The sequence below is a fragment of the Mycotypha africana genome, assembly GCF_025528875.1.
Source record: "Mycotypha africana strain NRRL 2978 chromosome Unknown BDF20scaffold_2, whole genome shotgun sequence".
Classification (NCBI taxonomy): domain Eukaryota; kingdom Fungi; phylum Mucoromycota; class Mucoromycetes; order Mucorales; family Mycotyphaceae; genus Mycotypha; species Mycotypha africana.
This window is the reverse complement of record NW_026515726.1, coordinates 1,029,737-1,048,028: the sequence shown is the minus strand read 5'-3', so window position 1 is coordinate 1,048,028 and position 18,292 is coordinate 1,029,737. Positions and strand designations below refer to the sequence as shown.

General features: G+C 36.6%; 7 protein-coding genes across 7 annotated transcripts; 4 read left to right on the top strand and 3 right to left on the bottom strand.

Annotated features, from left to right (window-relative positions):
• Positions 1-707: 707 nt before the first annotated feature.
• Positions 708-1,933, top strand: BDF20DRAFT_910216 (ATP adenylyltransferase-domain-containing protein; the record flags this gene model as incomplete). The annotated part of the gene is made up of 4 exons (XM_053083684.1): positions 708-815; positions 901-1,090; positions 1,161-1,284; positions 1,378-1,933. The coding sequence occupies 4 exons, from the start codon at positions 708-710 to the stop codon at positions 1,931-1,933; spliced, it is 978 nt and encodes a 325-aa protein (XP_052939001.1).
• Positions 1,934-2,062: 129 nt separating this feature from the next.
• On the bottom strand, positions 2,063-2,737 carry BDF20DRAFT_904646 (uncharacterized protein; the record flags this gene model as incomplete). Its single annotated transcript, XM_053083057.1, has 3 exons — positions 2,063-2,316; positions 2,391-2,515; positions 2,586-2,737. 3 exons carry the CDS (start codon positions 2,735-2,737, stop codon positions 2,063-2,065), a joined length of 531 nt encoding a protein of 176 aa, XP_052939000.1.
• A 2,588-nt stretch (positions 2,738-5,325) lies between these two features.
• Positions 5,326-6,357, top strand: BDF20DRAFT_851333 (uncharacterized protein). The gene is made up of 2 exons (XM_053080013.1): positions 5,326-5,711; positions 5,772-6,357. Exons 1-2 carry the CDS (start codon positions 5,501-5,503, stop codon positions 5,927-5,929), a joined length of 369 nt encoding a protein of 122 aa, XP_052938999.1. The 5' UTR covers positions 5,326-5,500; the 3' UTR covers positions 5,930-6,357.
• A 165-nt stretch (positions 6,358-6,522) lies between these two features.
• Positions 6,523-8,765, top strand: BDF20DRAFT_952170 (endoplasmic reticulum Oxidoreductin 1-domain-containing protein). The gene is made up of 7 exons (XM_053084879.1): positions 6,523-6,746; positions 6,815-6,931; positions 6,993-7,076; positions 7,148-7,210; positions 7,309-7,812; positions 7,897-8,306; positions 8,396-8,765. The coding sequence occupies exons 1-7, from the start codon at positions 6,585-6,587 to the stop codon at positions 8,661-8,663; spliced, it is 1,608 nt and encodes a 535-aa protein (XP_052938998.1). The 5' UTR covers positions 6,523-6,584; the 3' UTR covers positions 8,664-8,765.
• On the bottom strand, positions 8,766-11,401 carry BDF20DRAFT_851312 (uncharacterized protein). Its single transcript, XM_053080012.1, has 13 exons — positions 11,164-11,401; positions 10,931-11,034; positions 10,787-10,838; positions 10,527-10,696; positions 10,349-10,449; positions 10,060-10,276; positions 9,967-9,986; positions 9,825-9,889; positions 9,495-9,756; positions 9,353-9,402; positions 9,241-9,283; positions 9,082-9,165; positions 8,766-8,981 (listed from the first exon to the last, which is right to left on the bottom strand). The coding sequence occupies exons 2-13, from the start codon at positions 10,974-10,976 to the stop codon at positions 8,775-8,777; spliced, it is 1,317 nt and encodes a 438-aa protein (XP_052938997.1). The 5' UTR covers positions 10,977-11,034; positions 11,164-11,401; the 3' UTR covers positions 8,766-8,774.
• A 313-nt stretch (positions 11,402-11,714) lies between these two features.
• Positions 11,715-12,736, top strand: BDF20DRAFT_832540 (uncharacterized protein; the record flags this gene model as incomplete). Its single annotated transcript, XM_053078552.1, has 2 exons — positions 11,715-11,849; positions 11,924-12,736. 2 exons carry the CDS (start codon positions 11,715-11,717, stop codon positions 12,734-12,736), a joined length of 948 nt encoding a protein of 315 aa, XP_052938996.1.
• A 484-nt stretch (positions 12,737-13,220) lies between these two features.
• BDF20DRAFT_851301 (uncharacterized protein) lies at positions 13,221-15,258 on the bottom strand. The gene is made up of 3 exons (XM_053080011.1): positions 14,840-15,258; positions 14,602-14,768; positions 13,221-14,514 (listed from the first exon to the last, which is right to left on the bottom strand). The coding sequence occupies exons 1-3, from the start codon at positions 15,010-15,012 to the stop codon at positions 13,325-13,327; spliced, it is 1,530 nt and encodes a 509-aa protein (XP_052938995.1). The 5' UTR covers positions 15,013-15,258; the 3' UTR covers positions 13,221-13,324.
• Positions 15,259-18,292: the final 3,034 nt, after the last annotated feature.

Sequence of the window (18,292 nt, the reverse complement as noted above, 5' to 3'; positions counted from 1 at the left end):
TTGAAAATGGATGGACAGTATGCTCTACTTTTCTCTAAGAACACGGCTACAATGGCTGCTTCACAACAAAAACAGGAGCAGCAAGGCACTAGCGGTCAGCAAATGCAAACATCAATAGCAGGACCGAAACAAGACACTACTGCAGCGGATGAAATTCTTACACTGTACAAACAATCACAAATCAGTGGGCCGATGATGGTATCTGTACAGCGAGGAATAGCATGGTCGTTTGATAGCAACAGCTCATCACCACTCTCTCACGGACTGAATGCTGCTAGTAGTAACCATCCTGTTAAATTTTATGATATAGCTTGCATTCCTTGTCAAGAAAGCAAGTTTGTCATTTCAGATAGCGTTTTTACGAAGGAGAAGAAAAATACACTAAGGAAATCAAGATCATTGGAGGGTTTGGCTACGAAATTGTTGACAACTATCCTTAAATAATGTATAATATAGTATTTCTATCTAATTTATCTTTCGTGTAATCCATATTAAATAACAAGATACATAGCGTATAAACAGATGATGAACAATAATGAGTGGCTGGGATCATTTACAGTCGATGCAGTAGTTTTGAAGCGCCGCTTCCAAACCAAGTGTGTTAATTTTTTTTTTTTCTAGAATCCTCCCATTAAGGCACTCCGGTCATTACACAAAACTTTCTTATCCTGCTTTAATCGCATCATTCAGTTGTAAGCATACGAAGAATGTCATTTTTGCAAGAAGTCGAAGCTAAGTTTAACGCTGCTAAAGAAAGCGAAGATTTGATCTCTTTCAATACTACAGAGGTTGAGAAAGAATGTGATAAAATCAAGGTACAGACCAGTCTGCTTCAGTTCCGATCGCTGTACATTACACGCGATTATTAACAAACTGCCATTTGCTACTACACTACACAAGTTCTTAATCACTTTAGTACCTGGTCTTTCACAAAAAAAGAACGAGGAAAAAGAAAAGAATAAGGACAAAGAAAACAGCAATCCTTTTTTGAATCCCAACCCTAAATTGTTCGTTAAGGAACTTGATCAACATAATCTTCTTTTGAATAAATTCTCAGTTGTACCCAACCATTTGCTCATTACCACGAAAGGTAGTATTTGCAGCCATAGTAATGTACTCTTATACCTATCCTCACATCTAAATATTTCTCTCAACCATAGAATTCCATAAGCAATCCGATCCTCTTTTACCAAATGATATATATGAAGCTTTCAAAATCATTCAAAACTTCGGTTCAGTACCCTCTCTTGCATTTTACAACTGCGGTTCTGAATCAGGTGCAAGGTATTTCAGCTAAGCTTTGATAATGTTTATCAACACAGGGTTTACTTATAATCGGTCATAACCATCTCATTTTTATTTTACCTCAATATACAGTCAAGGCCACAAGCATCTTCAAGTCATTCCTTTGAAGAACGAAGGTGCTCAACCACCAATTAAAGCCCTCTTCGACCTCATCGGCGACCGCCAAATTGGCCAAATTTACGCCTTGAATAGACTCCCTTTCGTGCACGTTATTATCCCCCTTGACCACAACACTATTCAAACCAAGGCTAACACTAAAGAAACCCTCACTGATTATTTGGCCGAAACCTTCTTTGGCCTTTTGGATGCCATGATTCAGCAATTACGTGAAAACGACAGCCCAATGACTATGTCTTACAATTTCTTATTGACTCAAGACTTTATGATGCTCGTACCTCGTTTAAAAGAGGTAGCTACTATTGAGCATGAAGGAAAGAAATACGATTTCTCACTTAATTCTTTGGCTATTGCTGGTTTGATGCTGTGTAAATCCGACGAAGAATTGAAGGCTCTCGAAGCTCAAGACAATTTAGTGGATATTTTGACCCAAGTAACCGTTCCTTTGAATCCTGTAGCTGAGAGATTGAAAGCAGAGAGAAGCCAGGCCGAGGAAGCCGATTTAGCTTAGATAAAATATACTTACAAAAGCAAACATAAATTATAATACATATTCTATACTATATATACGGAACCGTATTTTGTGGTTTTTGGAGTTTTTTCTTGCATATATTATATTGAAGTAAAAGTAATTTCACCTTTAACTATCCAATCGATATCCTTGGCCAGGAAAACTCGAATTAGGAGTTCGCGGTGAGTTATTGCTGTTATGCGATGTTGTCGAACTGTTTGGAGGGTATGCTGTGGGTATGAAAATAGGTAGATAACCTTCACCAGCAGAGTCAATAGAGACGTAGTTAGGAGAGTTAGTCAAAGTTCGAAGCCATGTCTTGCCTTCATATTCTAAGAATTTTTCATCTGATGGTATCAAAAAGCTTAGCCTTTTTTTGGCGTCTGTAAAACGAAAACAAAAAAAAGTTAGTATTTAAGTTGTTTTAATCTGGCTGCTATTTATGCTTGTTGCTTACAGAGAAATCCGATGATCGAGGCTACAAGGTTGAGCACGATGGATGAATCAGTTCCTAGGAATACGAAGAAAATGAAGACTAAAGCTGGCCACAACCTGTTCGGCAAGCGAATAGCACCTGCTATCCTACATTTTGTAAACATATCGGTTAATTCACAAAGGTAATCTATCTTTTTTCTTCATCGTTTCAGCTTACATTCGATCTTGTTGCTCTTGTTGCCCATCATTTTCGTCTCCCAAGTAAGCCCAAAAGATCAAGCCTACTACCCAACCTGTCATACCACGAAACGCAAATTCTTGCTCACGTGTGTTACCATAACTTGGCCAACTCCAGAAGAGCAATTTCATGCTTGCTACGTAAATAAAACCAGGCAATAACGTAAAAACAACTGTCATGATCCATAAAAATCGAAGAGAACCCTGTCTTTTTTCGAGTTTGAACATTTCTGGTATCAACCATAAAGCCGTAATGAAAATTTGAACAAAAGGGACGGTAGAAATAGGGTATGTTAAAAATCTATAAACTGATGAATAATAAGTTAGTTCAAACATCGATCAAATTACTGTCATCTTGGCATTCGAGTGCAAGACTCAAACTTCAGCACTTCGCGAAAAAATTTACTCTGGAATTTTGCTATGGTGTCTTTATAGTTTAGGCATGTCCATGATGACAGATCGAGTTGTACGTGTATTAACGGAAGAATAAGCTTGTCAACAATGTACATGATGACGGGTGCATAAAGTGTAAACCTCGTTATGGGTGGGGTTGTTGAAAATACTTGCTTGACATGATCCATAAAGACTGAAATAGCGTTCAGCTGTCTATTTGCCGTTGACGACAACCTTGCATTAACCGGCTCTCCAATATTGTTCACAGAAGACATAATCAAATTTGAAGGAAATGTTTAAAGAATAGCGGACTTATGCATTGAAAGTGTCTTTAAATACATCTGTCGGTTTTCGCATACAATACCGCAAGAATAGCAAGTAGTGCTTTGCTTGCCATAATGTTATTTCCTGTTCTATTCTCTGCTATGAGTACCCAAGATTTGAATTGGTTGTATTCTCTACTTCATCCTTGTTCTTAGGCTATTATTATATAATTTATGCAGTTAAAATTTGGTTTGCTTTGTGAGCTAAAACTGAAATCTAACAGCCACGTATTCAGACTTTTGTATTTGTCACAAAGGCTTTTTTAATATTGTTAGTGTATTTATGTCACGTATGTTGCATGGAGGCGTTGCGCAATAACAGCTTTTATTATGGCAATATTCAATTTGTTGAACAAAGGAATATGTACTTTTAACACTCCTTAATTTGCTTCTACCGATTAACATTTACGTTACAAAAACGCTGTAAATTTGTTTCGAACGAAATTCGTTCTTACTGGGTTGGTGTTTTTGACCCTCCACATTTTCCTTGTCTTGATGACCGTAATTCAAGCCTCATGGTTTAGTTATATATCAGAAGCAATTATAAAAGCAGATGTGGGGAGATTAATAGTAGCTGGATTCATGACCATGAATACCGCAATGTATCCGTATAACAAGCTTTACAGTTTTCAAGTCGATGTTTGTTGGATGATTCTAGCGTTCGTTTGTGGTCAGCCTATAATAATTCTGGTAAAGGTCAACGCGATGGAAGCTGAATGGACTACGAAAGACTGGTCCCGGCCCAGCTTTTCACTTAACCGAATAAAGAAAATCAATTATAGAGTTCGTTGACTGAAGTAGTCTCAACAGTTATTAATCCTTCGTTGAGACATGAACTAACCATCACAAATTTGTTTTTGAATGATTGTTGTGTATTTGGCTATTGATCAGTCGTCTTTGTGCTATTGCTGATTTTTTTAATAATTGACAGGTAAAATGACGAACCGTACAGTACTTAGTCCAAGACCAAATCGTTGGGATCGAGTTTCTAGAATACAAGCATTTTGCAATGATTCTATTCATGAGTTGGGAGTAAAGGTATTAAAATGCTTATAATTGGTTAAGAAGCTTTGCTATAGAATGATTCATGAAAGGCAGATATAGGGTGATATATTCAAACTGTTTCATTTTATTTAAGATGTCCAGGAACACCATAAGAACCAACTTTCTTAGGTGAAGCAACAAGAAACTGTTTCAGTTTTGAGTGGTTTTCGTCTTCTCTCAATGCATCTGTTGAGTAAGCAAAAAGAAAATCGTATCTACAGCCATCTTATTTATGACAATGATATTGGTAATTTGAAATGTCAGAGAGCGATAAAAACGCCCTAAACCACCCCACCCCTCAAAATATAGTGTTAAAGGTTTGCTTCTAAGTTCTTAGGAATTGTTTTCAGCATGCGGTTGAAAACATACCTTAATCATGAACCGTTTACCTAAATGGTTTGGGAGTGGTGCGTTTGTTTATTGCATCAGTGGCCCCCTTCTTTGAAGGTTTTCTTTTTTGTTTGAGTTTTTAAGCAATTACAATCTTGTATCGTTCCATAATACGCATTAAGCTGTTAACTAATTGCTTTAGTAAGCTTCCTAAAGCAGATAAGTATGGGCGGATTTACCTCCATTTTGTCCAGCCAGTGCTTTATTTGTTGCTGTTTGTCAGTTTTCAATTATTTGTTTGGTTTGCACATTCTTAATTAAGAACAAAGAAAGCAAAAAACTTATGAAACATATTTGCTGCTTGGAAACGCCGCTTAAAGCCTCTTTGATATTTTGATTACCCTGCTTTTTGTAAAAGGAACAAATTCATATTTATGCAAACCATTCATTATCGACCTCTTTCTTTTCTCTTTTCCTCGTTACTACTGAATTATCATTTTACCAGATCTATATAAACAAGAAGTATTCAGCTATTTCTTCTAATCGAATGGTTTACCCTTCAGAGACTGCCATCACGCCCGATCCCTTTGGCAACAGTAATAATTATAATGATCAACAACAATATTCTACCTCGACCCAGCATCAATTAAACTTGCTGCAGCCATTTAGCACTGCTGTCACTCCTGGTGACCAGAGCAGCTACAGATTTGGTGTATATTCTGGAATTTCAGACATTAGCACAGAGGCAGACTATATTGACAGGCTGTGTTTATCGCCTATCTCCGATTTATCCTCTTCTTCGAGTATGTCTTCAGTTCCTGAAGACATAGCTTTTGATACTTTCATGAATTCTACTGCTTTAAAAAAGTCGAATGAGAAAAAAATGTCCAGACAATCCGCCAAATTAACGGTTAGTCATATCACTGGTACTATTGCTTCGCCAGGAACTGGTGACGAATCATTGGAGGACGAAGAAGAACTTCGACAAAAGAATTTAGAACGGAACAGATTGGCTGGTAAGAAATCAGAATGTTTTTATGCTATTCGTAAGGTTTTAACATAAAATTGTGCATCAGCTTCTAAATGTAGGCAGCGCAAAAAGGAATGGATGGAAAAACTAGCGCACAAAGCTGAGCGAATGTCAAAAGAAAATGAATATTTGAAGCAAGTGTTGAACAATTTGAAGGAAGAGATGGAATTTCTTAAAACTCAGTTATATATGCACCAAAAGTAATGTAATAGCCCAACGGAAATTTGGTAAAACGGAGCGTCCGTATAACTAACTGTATTCACTTAATTATAGGCATGACTTCAAATATTGCAAAAGCAAGGCTTACTTTCAACCATTTTAATACTGCTAGAATTCAAGATTACTCATAATCAATGTACATTGCTTTTACACATATACCACTTAGTACTATATTTTATATCGCTATTGTATAGACACTATTATATCCGTAAACAGACGCCTTTGATTTTACTTAACAAGTGGGTTCAATTAAAGGAGAAGCACTGCTTAGTAATGACTACTGCTTCTTGATAATAACTTCAACGAAGGTTCCCACATAGCAGCTTAGTCACGCAGTTTGTATTTTGCAAGCACCTCTATAATGACCATCATATATTATAAAGGCTGTATTTTTTATGCAGCAGTATTTAGGCTAATGACGGTGAAAATTAGGAGAATGCTTTAAGGATTGTCTGCATTACACGTAATGGACAACCATTTGAAACCCGCTGGGTTATAATTACACAATCATTTCCAAAAAAGGCAGACGTTGTAATATTACAATTCATTAAAAACGATGCTGCGAAGCGTTTACTCTTCTTTTCCACTTTATATCGTCGCTTTTACTGACGCAAAAAGAAAAGAAGAAAGAAGAACGAGGATGAAAAGTTCCTTCATTGCTTTAGCATTAGCTTCGATAGCTGTATGCCCTAGTTTCCAAGAAGCAGTAGTGAAAGGCCCTCAGCGCCCTTTACAAGATCCCCAACCTGTCAACTTTGTAGAAAATATTTTGACAAGTACTAATGGCAATGACTACTGCAATGTAATTCAGAACAACTTTTAGGAAACATGTATTTCCTTATAGCTAGTTTTTATTAACCTCTCTTTTAGCCTCAAGGTCAAATTAGGGATACTTGTTGTGATTATCAGAGCATCGAAACTATTCAAAACGATGTATTTGACAAAATTCAAGAATTAGTGCATAGTAAATTCTTCCGTTATTATAGGGTAATTATACATGTTTCACGTTTCGTCGGATGACAGTTATTCATCTCTATTGTATTTGTAGGCTAACTTATGGAAGGAATGCCCTTTTTGGAATGAAGAGGCATTATGCACTAACCGCGATTGCTCGGTCGCAACCACTGACGAGGTAAATAGTAAAGAATAAGTGAATGATGAACGAAACCTGTATTAAGTTTTCTCACTTTTAATTGTGAGTAGAATATGTTACCAGCAGATTGGCGAAAGGCTGCAAGTGCCGTCCAGGTCTCACCTCAAGGATCTGTAAGTGATACTTGATACATTTTCCTTACTTGCTTATGTTTCCTAGTCAGTCATACATGCTTTATACTTATACCGAAATTGTTTTCATTATTTTAAAGCTATTTCAACCTTTCCAACATAAATGTACCTACAAAGATCAGGATTTCTGTCTCGTAGACGATCAACTGGATTCAGACAATGTTATTTATTTAGACTTAACCGAGAATCCGGAACGTTTTACTGGATATGCAGGTCCATCATCCGGCAGAATATGGAAGGCTATATACGAAGAAAATTGTTTTGATATTGTCCACAAGATGACAGAAGGATGTGAGACTTGTAATAACATTATGAATCTGGGTAATCAACGTGCTGAAGCTGCTAGAAGTGCTGACCAGGCCGTGGTCAAAAAGTCATCCAATCCATTTGCCGAAGTACCATCCAAGCGATCAGAACTGAAGCAATTTTTGAATGATTTGGCAGAAGAGCCTGATGGTGGTGAGGACAGTAAAGATGAAGTGTGCTTGGAAAAGCGCGTTTATTACAGATTGATTTCTGGATTACATTCTTCCATTTCAATCCACATTTGTAACGAATGGTTTTATAAGGACAAAAATCTTTGGGTAAAAATTTATCAAGCTTGAGGAAAGAGAAAAAAGAAAAGCATGTACTAATAAACTCCATTGATGTATGCAATCGATTGATAGGGCCCTAACCTGGATTGTTTTGTCAACAGAATCGGTTCTCACCCTGAACGTCTTCAGAATATTTACTTTACCTATGCCCTTCTCTTGAGAGCTGTTCAAAAGGTAGAACCTTACCTTGAGACATACGAATGGCGTACAGGTAGCGTAGAAGAAGATGACAGAACGCGATCGATGATCAAGAATCTTGTGAAAAGCATTGATACGTGTCCTTCTACGTTCGATGAGAATGCTATGTTCAAGGGCCCTGGAGCATATGCGCTTAAGAAAGAATTCAGAGATCATTTCCGTAATGTGTCTAGCATTATGGATTGCGTTGGCTGTGAAAAGTGTCGACTCTGGGGTAAATTGCAAACTGTTGGTTTGGGTACCGCATTGAAGGTCCTATTTTCTTATGAAGATAAATCATTAGAGTAAGTTTGACAAATTAGAATTTCTTAATATATAGCATTATCTTAACTAAGCACTGAATGTTATCATCTTGCCTTTTTTTTTCGTGTAGTCCTGTCACGAATCCTGATCTTTTTGAAAGAAATGAAATTGTTGCACTATTCAACACTTTCAATAGATTCTCAGAAAGTATTCACTCTATCAAAACATTCAGAAAGATGTACATTGACAAAAATAACGCACCTGAAGCAGTAAAACCAGTTGAACATTTGACTCAACGTGCGTACAAGTTGATATTTAAGCTCTTATTACAACTCAAACTTTGGAATATACCCGTCCCCAACTTCCTTGAGTCATTACTTACCAAACAAATGTTTTAATGTATAAACAAGTGCATACGCTATGTTCTCTTTTATTGTTACTATAGATCTTTCTTTTCATTTCGCATTACATATAGTCAAAACCCCTCAATAAAGCATTCTATCTTTAATTTATCCTTCTCTTGTTTTTAAAATTCTGGGAAGTATGTAATCTATCTTTTCTAAGCCTGCATCTGTAGGTCGTATACCACCCGAGGTGTTCCATTCCTGTATAAGCTCCTTAGGCGTGTAGTTATGTATTTTTTTATCCATGATTGTAGCTTCATCCACCAGCAATTTTAAGTCAATGAACATTTTTAAAGCATCCCGGTCGAGAAACTATAACAAAAAGAAGGTATAAAGAATGATCGTCAAAATTGAGTAAATATTTCCTTGATAACTTCCTGAACCAATTAATGTGTATTGCTTTATATCGTACATTATCCAAAACCATACCAGTTGTATCGGTGAATCGTGTTCTGGGTATGCCCATACGTGTACGCAGTCCAAACATGATCATTTCCTAGATACGAGAATTTAATCACATCCAAGATTCATCAAATAAGTGAAGTAAAAAGAAAGAACTCTTCAGACTTACCTCAGCCAAAATGGTTAATGGAACAGGTTCTATTTTACGAAGTCTAATCGTAATTGAAAAATATCAGTCCTGTATCAGCCTTAAGAGCCATAACAACAATTATTTTGTTTACCCTTCGCCTTCTTGTTCACATAAATTTATATACTTGTTTGGATGAAATTCCTGTAAAAATTGGAAGCAGAAATTAAAAAAAAAAAAGATGTTTAACGATACTTTTCGCTTCGAAAGACCTACTATTCTTTAGTATGACTTACACCAAAAGTCCTAACTTTTTGTTTCAGCTCAAAATCTGCTAAGCGACCATGAGCACCAGGACCTATCCCTAGATAGTCCATGCCTTGCCAATAAGAAAAATTATGTCGACTGATAGCCTCTTGATGCTTAGCATAGTTGGAGACTTCATACTGTGTATAGCCGTAATCTTTCATTATTTGTACAGTCTTTTCATACATGTCCGCTGCCGTGTCTACATCTGGTATATGTGGTAATTGTTTCTTTAACGACTGTTTATGCAACCTTTTTGTTTTCGGAAAAGCTGTCAATGTCTATATGAACGATAGTCAGAGCTACTTAAATGTTCTTACGGTGTACTCCTTTCAACAGTCAGCTGATATATAGATACATGGTCTCCTGCTAGTTCAAGTGCTTGCTGGCATAATATGCGTTATTACTATCTTATTGCTAGGACAAAAAGCGTAATTTCCTTTGGCAATAAATTTGCAATACCTTCAATTCTTGTACCCAACCTATGCAGTTGCTATTAGAACAGTTCTCTTTCTTGCTATTATTTATATAAATATTCAATAGCGTTTTTACTACCTTTTGCGGTTTGCCCTGGACGACCATAGATCATATCAAACGTAACTCTTTTCTCACCAAAAATTTCTTTAGCCAATAAGAGTGCTTTGATTGATTCTTGCCCTGAATGATCCCGTCCCAATAATCTAAGATCTTCAGTTATCAATGATTGAATTCCTAGAGAGACTCTATTTATGCCGGCCCGTTTAAAGTCTCGTAATTTGAATGATTCTATCGACTTTTTCGTCAAGCTTATTAGTAAATATGGACTATTCAGTTTTTTTCTCTGGAACACGATTGTTATAGTTACGGTTGGGTTGGCTTCCAAAGTTACTTCCATATCATTATTCAATCCTAGCCGCTGGTCGATTGTCTCCAGAATGGCTCGAACTCCTGAGGGCTTCATAAGACCTTTTTGCATCATTAAGCGTGTAAAAAGACTGCTTATTTGAGGTATACAACAATACTATAATGGTCCCAAAACTTACTAGGAGTTCCGCCACCAAAGTAAACCGAATGTACTTTTCGCTTTTTCAGCTTATATTTTGCTTCATTTGAAAAGTAATACTGAAGTTCGGATTTATAGGCGTTTATCAAACGATCATGAGGAGGGTGTTGAGGATTAACGTACTTATTAAAGTTACAATAAGTGCATTTACTGAAATACGACAAAAATGAGAAACAGAGTCATATAATTCGTCAATTTACTCAGGTGCCCTGATATCTCTGTTTACTGCGTTTAGTGTACCTTTCACAATAAGGCCAGTGAATATAAATTGAGAAGGACCCTGGTGTATGAGCTGTTATATAAAACACATGCAGTTAAAAGAAGTGAACCCCCTTATCCCCTGCCCATACTTTTATTTGGTAAAATTATAAATGAGAGCTATACATCTTTGAGTATACAAGCGTGTAGCCAAGCTTTTGAGCAATGTCATCTTTACGATTAAGATCGTTTAGCCATCTGCAAAGTGGATCTGTCAGATAAAGAACACTCTATCGGGACGTATGGGACAAATGAGTTCCAGAAAATTAAGACTCAGTTTCAGTATTCTTGATATGTATTGAGAAACTGTAAAGAGCCATAAATTGTGGCTCGCAGTGAGGCAAAACTTTTTATGTTACTGTAAGAAAAATGCAATGAAAAGGTCTTGTGTAAAAGTATGCCGCTTTGTTTTGAGGATTTCTAGCAACAAGCAAGGATAGGAACTGAATCTGCAGAGGGCTAAAAAGGCAAAGGGCTAAACATACTGCCTTGTCAGCTCCGCCTTTTTTTTTGAAAAAGATGTTTCTTCTCCAATAACAGGTGACTGGCTTGAAGTGGATAATCACAAACAAAAGGACTAATTCAGCAGTGGAAGATATATCATTGAGATGCATTCTCACAATATAAGAAAGTTTTGGTAGAAATCATTACATCTTGGCCTTAAAAATCTTAGTGACCCATGTGGAGCAAAATAAAGAGTCTTTGTAGAGAGACTCTGAATAGTAACGATACGTTTGATCGAGCTCGGAAGTGCTTAGAGTTCGAGTAAGACCAGCGAATCAATGTTTGTTTTTTTGCTGTCTCAATTTTGACAGCTTCTCTAAAATCGAATGTCATTAGTATAAATACTTCCACTCTCTTCTTTAACTTTTGTTTATCTTACAACTCCATTTTTAAGTGTCGACAAATAATGTTGAAAGAAAAGAGATGGTATCGGAAAGTAGACGCTGTACTCTTTCCGCCCTCTTCATTCCCACATAATCAAACACAACCACCACAATTGGATATCCTAGCGAAATCCCATCCGTATTCTCATTATGGCAAGGTACACAGTACTATTAGGAATATTTTATTCGCTAAATCATGCGTATGAACTAAGTGGATATGGATCTATGATAGACTAATCAAAGCTTACCCACACTGTATGAAAATGAAGAATCTAACGATATATACCCTGATGTTTCATCTACAATTATTACCTCCAATTATACCACCACTGCTTCTTCATTACTATCCTCATCCTACAGCTTGGGCAGCAGCAGCAGCAGCAGCAGCAGCGATGATGATGAAGAAAAATTGAAAACTACTGCTGTCAAAAAACCTTTATCAGTCACAGATTTCCTTACCAATAACACTTCCTCTGTTACCATTCATCAAATACCAACCTACGACCACCCAAACTATCATGACAAGAAAGAACTTTCTGCTAGTTTGAAGCGACTGCTGCTTCCTCATAGAACTTATTACGAGATTGAATGGCCAGTGGCGCATCCAGGATGCCCTGAAAAGAGCACATCTACGACTTGGATACAATTAGACGAGCAAACGTCAAAGGGTATTGAACGAGTAAAAAAACTGGGATTTACTGATCTTGAGGTGCCATTAAGTAAGCAACTGACTGAATATATCTACTCACTGACTCAACAGCAATACGAGCAAGCAGAAGAAGAGAGAGAAGCAGCTGACGAAATGATAATGGAAAGCATACATAACGCTAATGGCAGTAAGAGGAACAATAATCAGAAGAATATACTTATTGATATTCTATTTGACTATCAAACGGGGAAATCGAAAACCACTACTCATACTGGAACAACAATGATAGATAGTGATAATACAGAGAAGATACGCTTGCTAAGATTAAGACGTGTCCACTGGTGGTCTAAGGATTACTTCATGGCTCAGAGTACATCTTTACCGCTTTCAATTTAACACAAAACAATACTATCCTACTGCTACATACATATACCGAGACTCTTAATACTCTATCATACCGTTTGCAATTATTTCCGCCAACCACATACACTTCAAAATGAGCAACTGCTCAGATTCTGTTTGTTTTTGCCATAAAAGGGAAAAGCACGAGAAGGAAGGGAAAATCGGTTTTCATCACTCTCCGACTGTTTTTCTGAGTGCAAAAAGCATGAAAGAGACAGCTGTTACCAAACTAGTTCCACATGCACTCCACGTTGACAGCACACTCAGATCAGAAAGGGAAAAAAAATGCCTACATCTTGACATAATATAGTTTACTTTATATTATCTTAAAAAAAGATTATTGCTTTATTGGACAATCTGAGTAAAAGTACATAAAAGGTGAAATAGTTTTTCTGCTGAATAAAGTAACTAAGAAGCAAGCCTCTTCTGTCACTTTTTTTTTTAAAAAAAATGATATGGAGATGAGGGCATAGAAGAGTTTTTTTTTTTTTTTTTTTTTTTTTTTTTTTTGTTAAAAATGTAATCATTAGAAAGGACACATAAGAGAATTTTGTGAATGTTATGATCTATTCAAACATAATCTTAAAAAGCAAACCTGTACAAGCTCTCATTAGATAAAGGTGAAGAAGCAGTACTGATAGTACTGGTAGTCGTTCGTTGCGGTTGCTGTATAAGGGAATTAAATAAATTATCAATGTCTTGAGGATGAGAATAGTGATGTTGGCTATGAGGTGAATGATGCATAGGATCAATAGCAACTCCAGCGCTTGCGCTTTGTTGCTGATGATATTGTTGTTGTTGAAGGTTGCCAGTGGTTGGAATTCCTAAAGCAGGAACGGAACTAATGATATCAAATGATGAATTATAAAAGATATGTTCTTGATGACCGAAAGACGAGGGTATGATTGTATTTGTTTGAGTGGGTATAATAAAACCTTCTGTAAAAGAATCAAACGTTGATGTGGAGGGTGACATAATATGAAGAGAGGTTGATACGGGAGTAGTGGTAGGAATAGCTGCTGATGTCGTGTCGATGGTTGTTGTACTAGTACTAGGGGAAATAATAATACCAACAGATTGACGGCGTAATGACTGCTGTTGGTTTTGGCGGGGATTTTGCTTTTGAACTGAAGAAGAATAAGGTTGATCTCCACTTGTACCACTATGCGTACTGTCAGCAGCAATACGTGCGGTAACACTGTTGTAACAATTGCTGTTGTCCAGGATGAGACATCCATTACGAACAGGTGCAATATTATCACCACCAACAGAAGAGGAAGGAGACGATGCCATAATAGGAGAATGGCGTTTCCTTCTCTTGCTTGCGCCTGCAGTAGTGATAGAAGAACCAATAGCGATATCTTGCTTATGCGATAATGTCAAATCTTCGAAAAGCTTAGCAGAAGAACTATTAAGAACTTGAGGGGTAGAGTCTCTGGGTCTCTTTCTGGTTGCTGTTTTGGAGAAATCACTCCCACCAGGGCTGGGCTCACGTTTGGTGGAACAGGAAGGAGGAGAGGCTGATGACTGCTTCTTTTGGCGTTTCTTGAGCTTTGAGGAAACCTTTACAACAGTTTGGTTTGAAGGGCTGGTCGTTAATGACTGCTGCTTACCATTGCTAGTAGTAGCGAGCTTATCATCTTGTTGTTGTTCAGCACGCTTCTTCATTCGTTTTCTTGAGAGATTAGCTTGCCTAATCAGCTGCTGATGTTCTCTACGAAGTTGATTGATTTGGCTCTTAAACCTCAATTCTCTCTTTTCAGCGTCAGTTACTAAATAATTATCAGTAAGAACCATTAGAACAAGACTATATTTAGAAAGAGCGGTCCTGGTACTGCCAATCAAGTCTGAATACTCACCGAATTCTAAAGATTTCCCAACAATCATGCTTTTACTTGGTCTGCGAATCTCTTGTAAAGCGGGCAAGGCAAGAGCAAGCTCTTGTAATTTGTTGTTCAATCCTTCTCTTCTTTGGCGTTCAAGTGCGTTATGAGCAGATCGTTTGTCGACATGTTCCGTTTCGTCCCTATAGAAGGAAACGGAGATTAGAATAAGGGTTCGATTCATTGTCATTAACCAATTCCTTAATATAATCACCTCTCGCTTACTATATTGTGAACCGTGTCAGGAAACGCGATGCCGTATGTAGCGTAGTTATTAGTATTGATCATAGGAATGTTGCTGGCTACAGTAGAGGTCATTTGATGTTGTTGTGGTGATTCAGTAATAGTATTTGACGATGAATTGAAGGTCGGACCTTTTTGTTGCATGAAATATGAAAATACTTGGTATATAGAATGCTGGATATGATAGGATCTTTTTTCCTTGAGGTAAGATTAGCTTATATAACCCGTTATATAAAGTCTAATAGTACAGAGCTTAGAAACAAAGACGTAGAGGTAATGAATAGATTGATGACAATGGATGCGCAGAGAATTGAGGCTGAATGAGAATGAAGATAATGAAAGAATCAAAAAAATTTTGCCTCCATTTTATATACATTTTTAACAACTTCTCGTTCTTGGGGGTGGGGGGGGGAGGTGAGAGGTGTCTAATGGGGGGTGGGAGATTGGGGGAGGGTTGGGGAGAGTGGATGTGTATGCTAATCTCTGAAAGCATGACAACGGTAAGTTTTTTTGAAGTTTTACGGATTTGGTGTAATGTTCAATGTGCATATCGGAGTATGTGCATGCCTTTCGCTTATGTAAAAAAGACTCACAACAATGTAATGGAATCCAAGGTTAAGTACTTTAAGCTTGAATATAGGAGAAAGGGCCGTCTAAGAAGATAGATCGATCTGCAGGATGCTATACAATCTAAATCCTCTTCTGCTTTAAAATGAAATGGTTGTATGTAAAGACTTTTTTTTTTTTTTTTTTTTTCACGCTTGAAACGGTTCAATTACCTCTGATAGGGCCACAATCAAATTATTCAATTAAATCATTTTGGTTACACTTCAATATTAAGCTTTCCTTACAACTTTGAATATTTCTGTCCAAAACTGTTCTTTAAAACTGTGCAACAAGTTATTGGAATCGAAGAGATACATGCATTTCTTCGATTTTTGCTATTGTTTGTTTGTCTGGCGTATGTTTCTCGCACTTTTCTCGCACCTCCACGCAAATATACAAACATGAGTTTTTCTTTTTTTGCTAAAACCTTTTTAGGAAGTGGTAAAAAAATATATATTTCTCTTTGAACATTAGGAATCTTTGCTCATAAGTTACCTCCTCATCGATCTACCAATCTCATGTAAGCTTAACATATAACTAAATTACTTATTCGACATCGTTTCGTTATCACTTCGCCTCGACAAATTTCCCCTGAATACTACTACTTAAGGTAGAATATAACGAGCTATATTAGCCGTATTACGCCTCGTCTTCTGCGCATATCTCTTACATATTGCTCTGTTCTAACTCCATGCTGATCGATTTGCAACTTTTAATAAGGTTCTTATGCTAGTGAATTCAGATAAATGCAAATTTACTGAACAGACTCACTCCGTAATAGAATGTTCCTGATATACCACAACTAAAGAAAATGGCTGAAAGGGAGAGGCACATTCCCATAGCTCTTCACTTTAATAGCATAATACGCTCCAATATACTAGTGATTTTTCAGTTTTTACTCAATCATCCCTGGATACTCAACATTTACGTTTCTTAAAGAAGCTTTTCATTCATTCATTTAAGGATGTCATAATTTCTTTTGGCATTCTTTTTCGTTTCCCTTTCTGTATCATGTTGTTACACAACTGTCAAATTAGAAATGATGTTCTGCGGTGATTATTGAATGAGGATTATCAGATGTGTAAGTCGTTGATTGACATTTTTGTATACAGTGTCAATCGCATGTTGAATACACTCACGAAAAGTTCAGGGACATTTATCTATAGCAACTTCTTCATTCTTCTTGTACTTTTCCTGGATACAAATCCGATTATAATTACAGTAATGGTTGGATAATATACAAATCCTTATTCTTTTCTTTTTTTGAGCTGGACCAGCTGCTAACAAATTCCAAAGATTATATAACGGACAATTTTTTGCCCATCGTACAAATCTTTTGAACAAACGCTTAAAATCTGCCAATCATCAACCTCACTGTGAGAGTAATTTACACACTTATCTTCATCAGGATAAATCAACCTGTCTCCATGTGGGCACACACGTCTGACTTTTCGGATCCATGCTTTTTCCTTTTACTGACAATTCAACTTTTCAGGAAGTAAGTGATAGTAGCATACATAGCTCAAAGGATGCTTACATTTTTCCACAGAGATTAATGAATTCAAAAAGGTAGATAGCCTTTTTTACTTATTTTCCCATACAGCCATGGTTGCTGTCTGTTGCCTTCCAAAACATTTCATCATTATGCATATTGTACTCCTAGGCAATTCGCCACTTCCCTTTTATTTTTATTGACAAATCTTTAAACATCCCAATCTAGAGTTTGGACAGTTTATCAAATGCTTAAACTCCTTTAAATTGGATTTTGAGGCCTTGCTACAGTTTCGACGGTAAAGAGGAACAAAAACTTCAAAGAGGAATGGCTACTCTAATTAATCAGTTGCTATCTAGAACAGTAGAAAAAGAATCATTTTTATAAGGTTTTAACATCGATATTATTTTGTTAATAGATTTTTTTTTATAAAGACGTTTGCCTTATAGTAAAACAACGATGATTTATTATCATCCCTTTAAATGATCTCCAGAAAAAATTTTTTCTATGCGAGAAGGGCTCTCGAAAGCAATTATTGAACCGAGAACTGAGAAAACGAGCAGATGAACAATATATATGTACGAGAAACTGGAAGGTTACGTATATGTTCAATCTTGATTGAATTGATGCTATCGAGCTTATTACCACCGATATCATCGTTGATAGGAACAACCACTCATTACATGGGACAGATGAAAAACATCACAGCGAATATGATTTATAAAGTGTTTTACTGCCAATATACTCATTGTGCCTGAAATTTATATCGACCACATTTTATTATACAGCAATCAAGAGAAAATAAACAGAGATTCATAAAATCAATAAAAAGCAATAGTGCCGGTTTAGCAAGAAAAGAAAATTCGTCAATGGATTGTACTGTATTTATATCGTGCAAAGCCGAGAGTTATATGTAACCAACCTCTTCATGAGAGTATGTTAGTTTAATACACGGTACGATAATACTATCAGTCTATGCTAAACCTATCAGAACAAGGCTATCACAGGGTGTATTAATATTGAGGAAATACTCATGCGACGATGGTTGTATTTGGTGCGAAAATATTGGGCGCTATGCAAGCATTACAATTGGAAACTCAAACTATAATAACCCAGGTCAGCACTATACAAAGTGGTGCAACCTTTAGGAGTTGTTATACACCATGATCAATCATTTCATTTAGTAATTTCTCAACGTTAATTTTCTTTGAGTTAGATTGATACTTGAAATGGATATTGGTATGAGGAAGGCCAATCGTATCGCAGTCGATACTGTATAAGTTCAGGATGACAATAATGAGAATGTATAAGAGGCTTAAATCTGTA

Bases quoted from the DNA above. Each gene is read 5' to 3' on its own strand.
- BDF20DRAFT_952170 (XM_053084879.1), top strand. From the start codon at position 6,585: ATGAAAAGTTCCTTCATTGCTTTAGCATTAGCTTCGATAGCTGTATGC. The intron at 6,747-6,814 runs GTAATTCAGAAC...CCTCTCTTTTAG, and splicing joins ATGGCAATGACTACTGCAAT to CCTCAAGGTCAAATTAGGGA. The intron at 6,932-6,992 runs GTAATTATACAT...TTGTATTTGTAG, and splicing joins AATTCTTCCGTTATTATAGG to GCTAACTTATGGAAGGAATG.
- BDF20DRAFT_851312 (XM_053080012.1), bottom strand. From the start codon at position 10,976: ATGACATTGCTCAAAAGCTTGGCTACACGCTTGTATACTCAAAGAT. The intron at 9,166-9,240 runs GTAAGTCTGAAG...TCTCGTATCTAG, and splicing joins CATTAACCATTTTGGCTGAG to GAAATGATCATGTTTGGACT. The intron at 8,982-9,081 runs GTACGATATAAA...TTTTTGTTATAG, and splicing joins CTGGTATGGTTTTGGATAAT to TTTCTCGACCGGGATGCTTT.
- BDF20DRAFT_851301 (XM_053080011.1), bottom strand. From the start codon at position 15,012: ATGCAACAAAAAGGTCCGACCTTCAATTCATCGTCAAATACTATTACT. The intron at 14,769-14,839 runs GTGATTATATTA...TTCCTTCTATAG, and splicing joins CACAATATAGTAAGCGAGAG to GGACGAAACGGAACATGTCG. The intron at 14,515-14,601 runs GTGAGTATTCAG...ATAATTATTTAG, and splicing joins TGGGAAATCTTTAGAATTCG to TAACTGACGCTGAAAAGAGA.
- BDF20DRAFT_851333 (XM_053080013.1), top strand. From the start codon at position 5,501: ATGTCTTCAGTTCCTGAAGACATAGCTTTTGATACTTTCATGAATTCT. The intron at 5,712-5,771 runs GTAAGAAATCAG...ATTGTGCATCAG, and splicing joins AGAACGGAACAGATTGGCTG to CTTCTAAATGTAGGCAGCGC.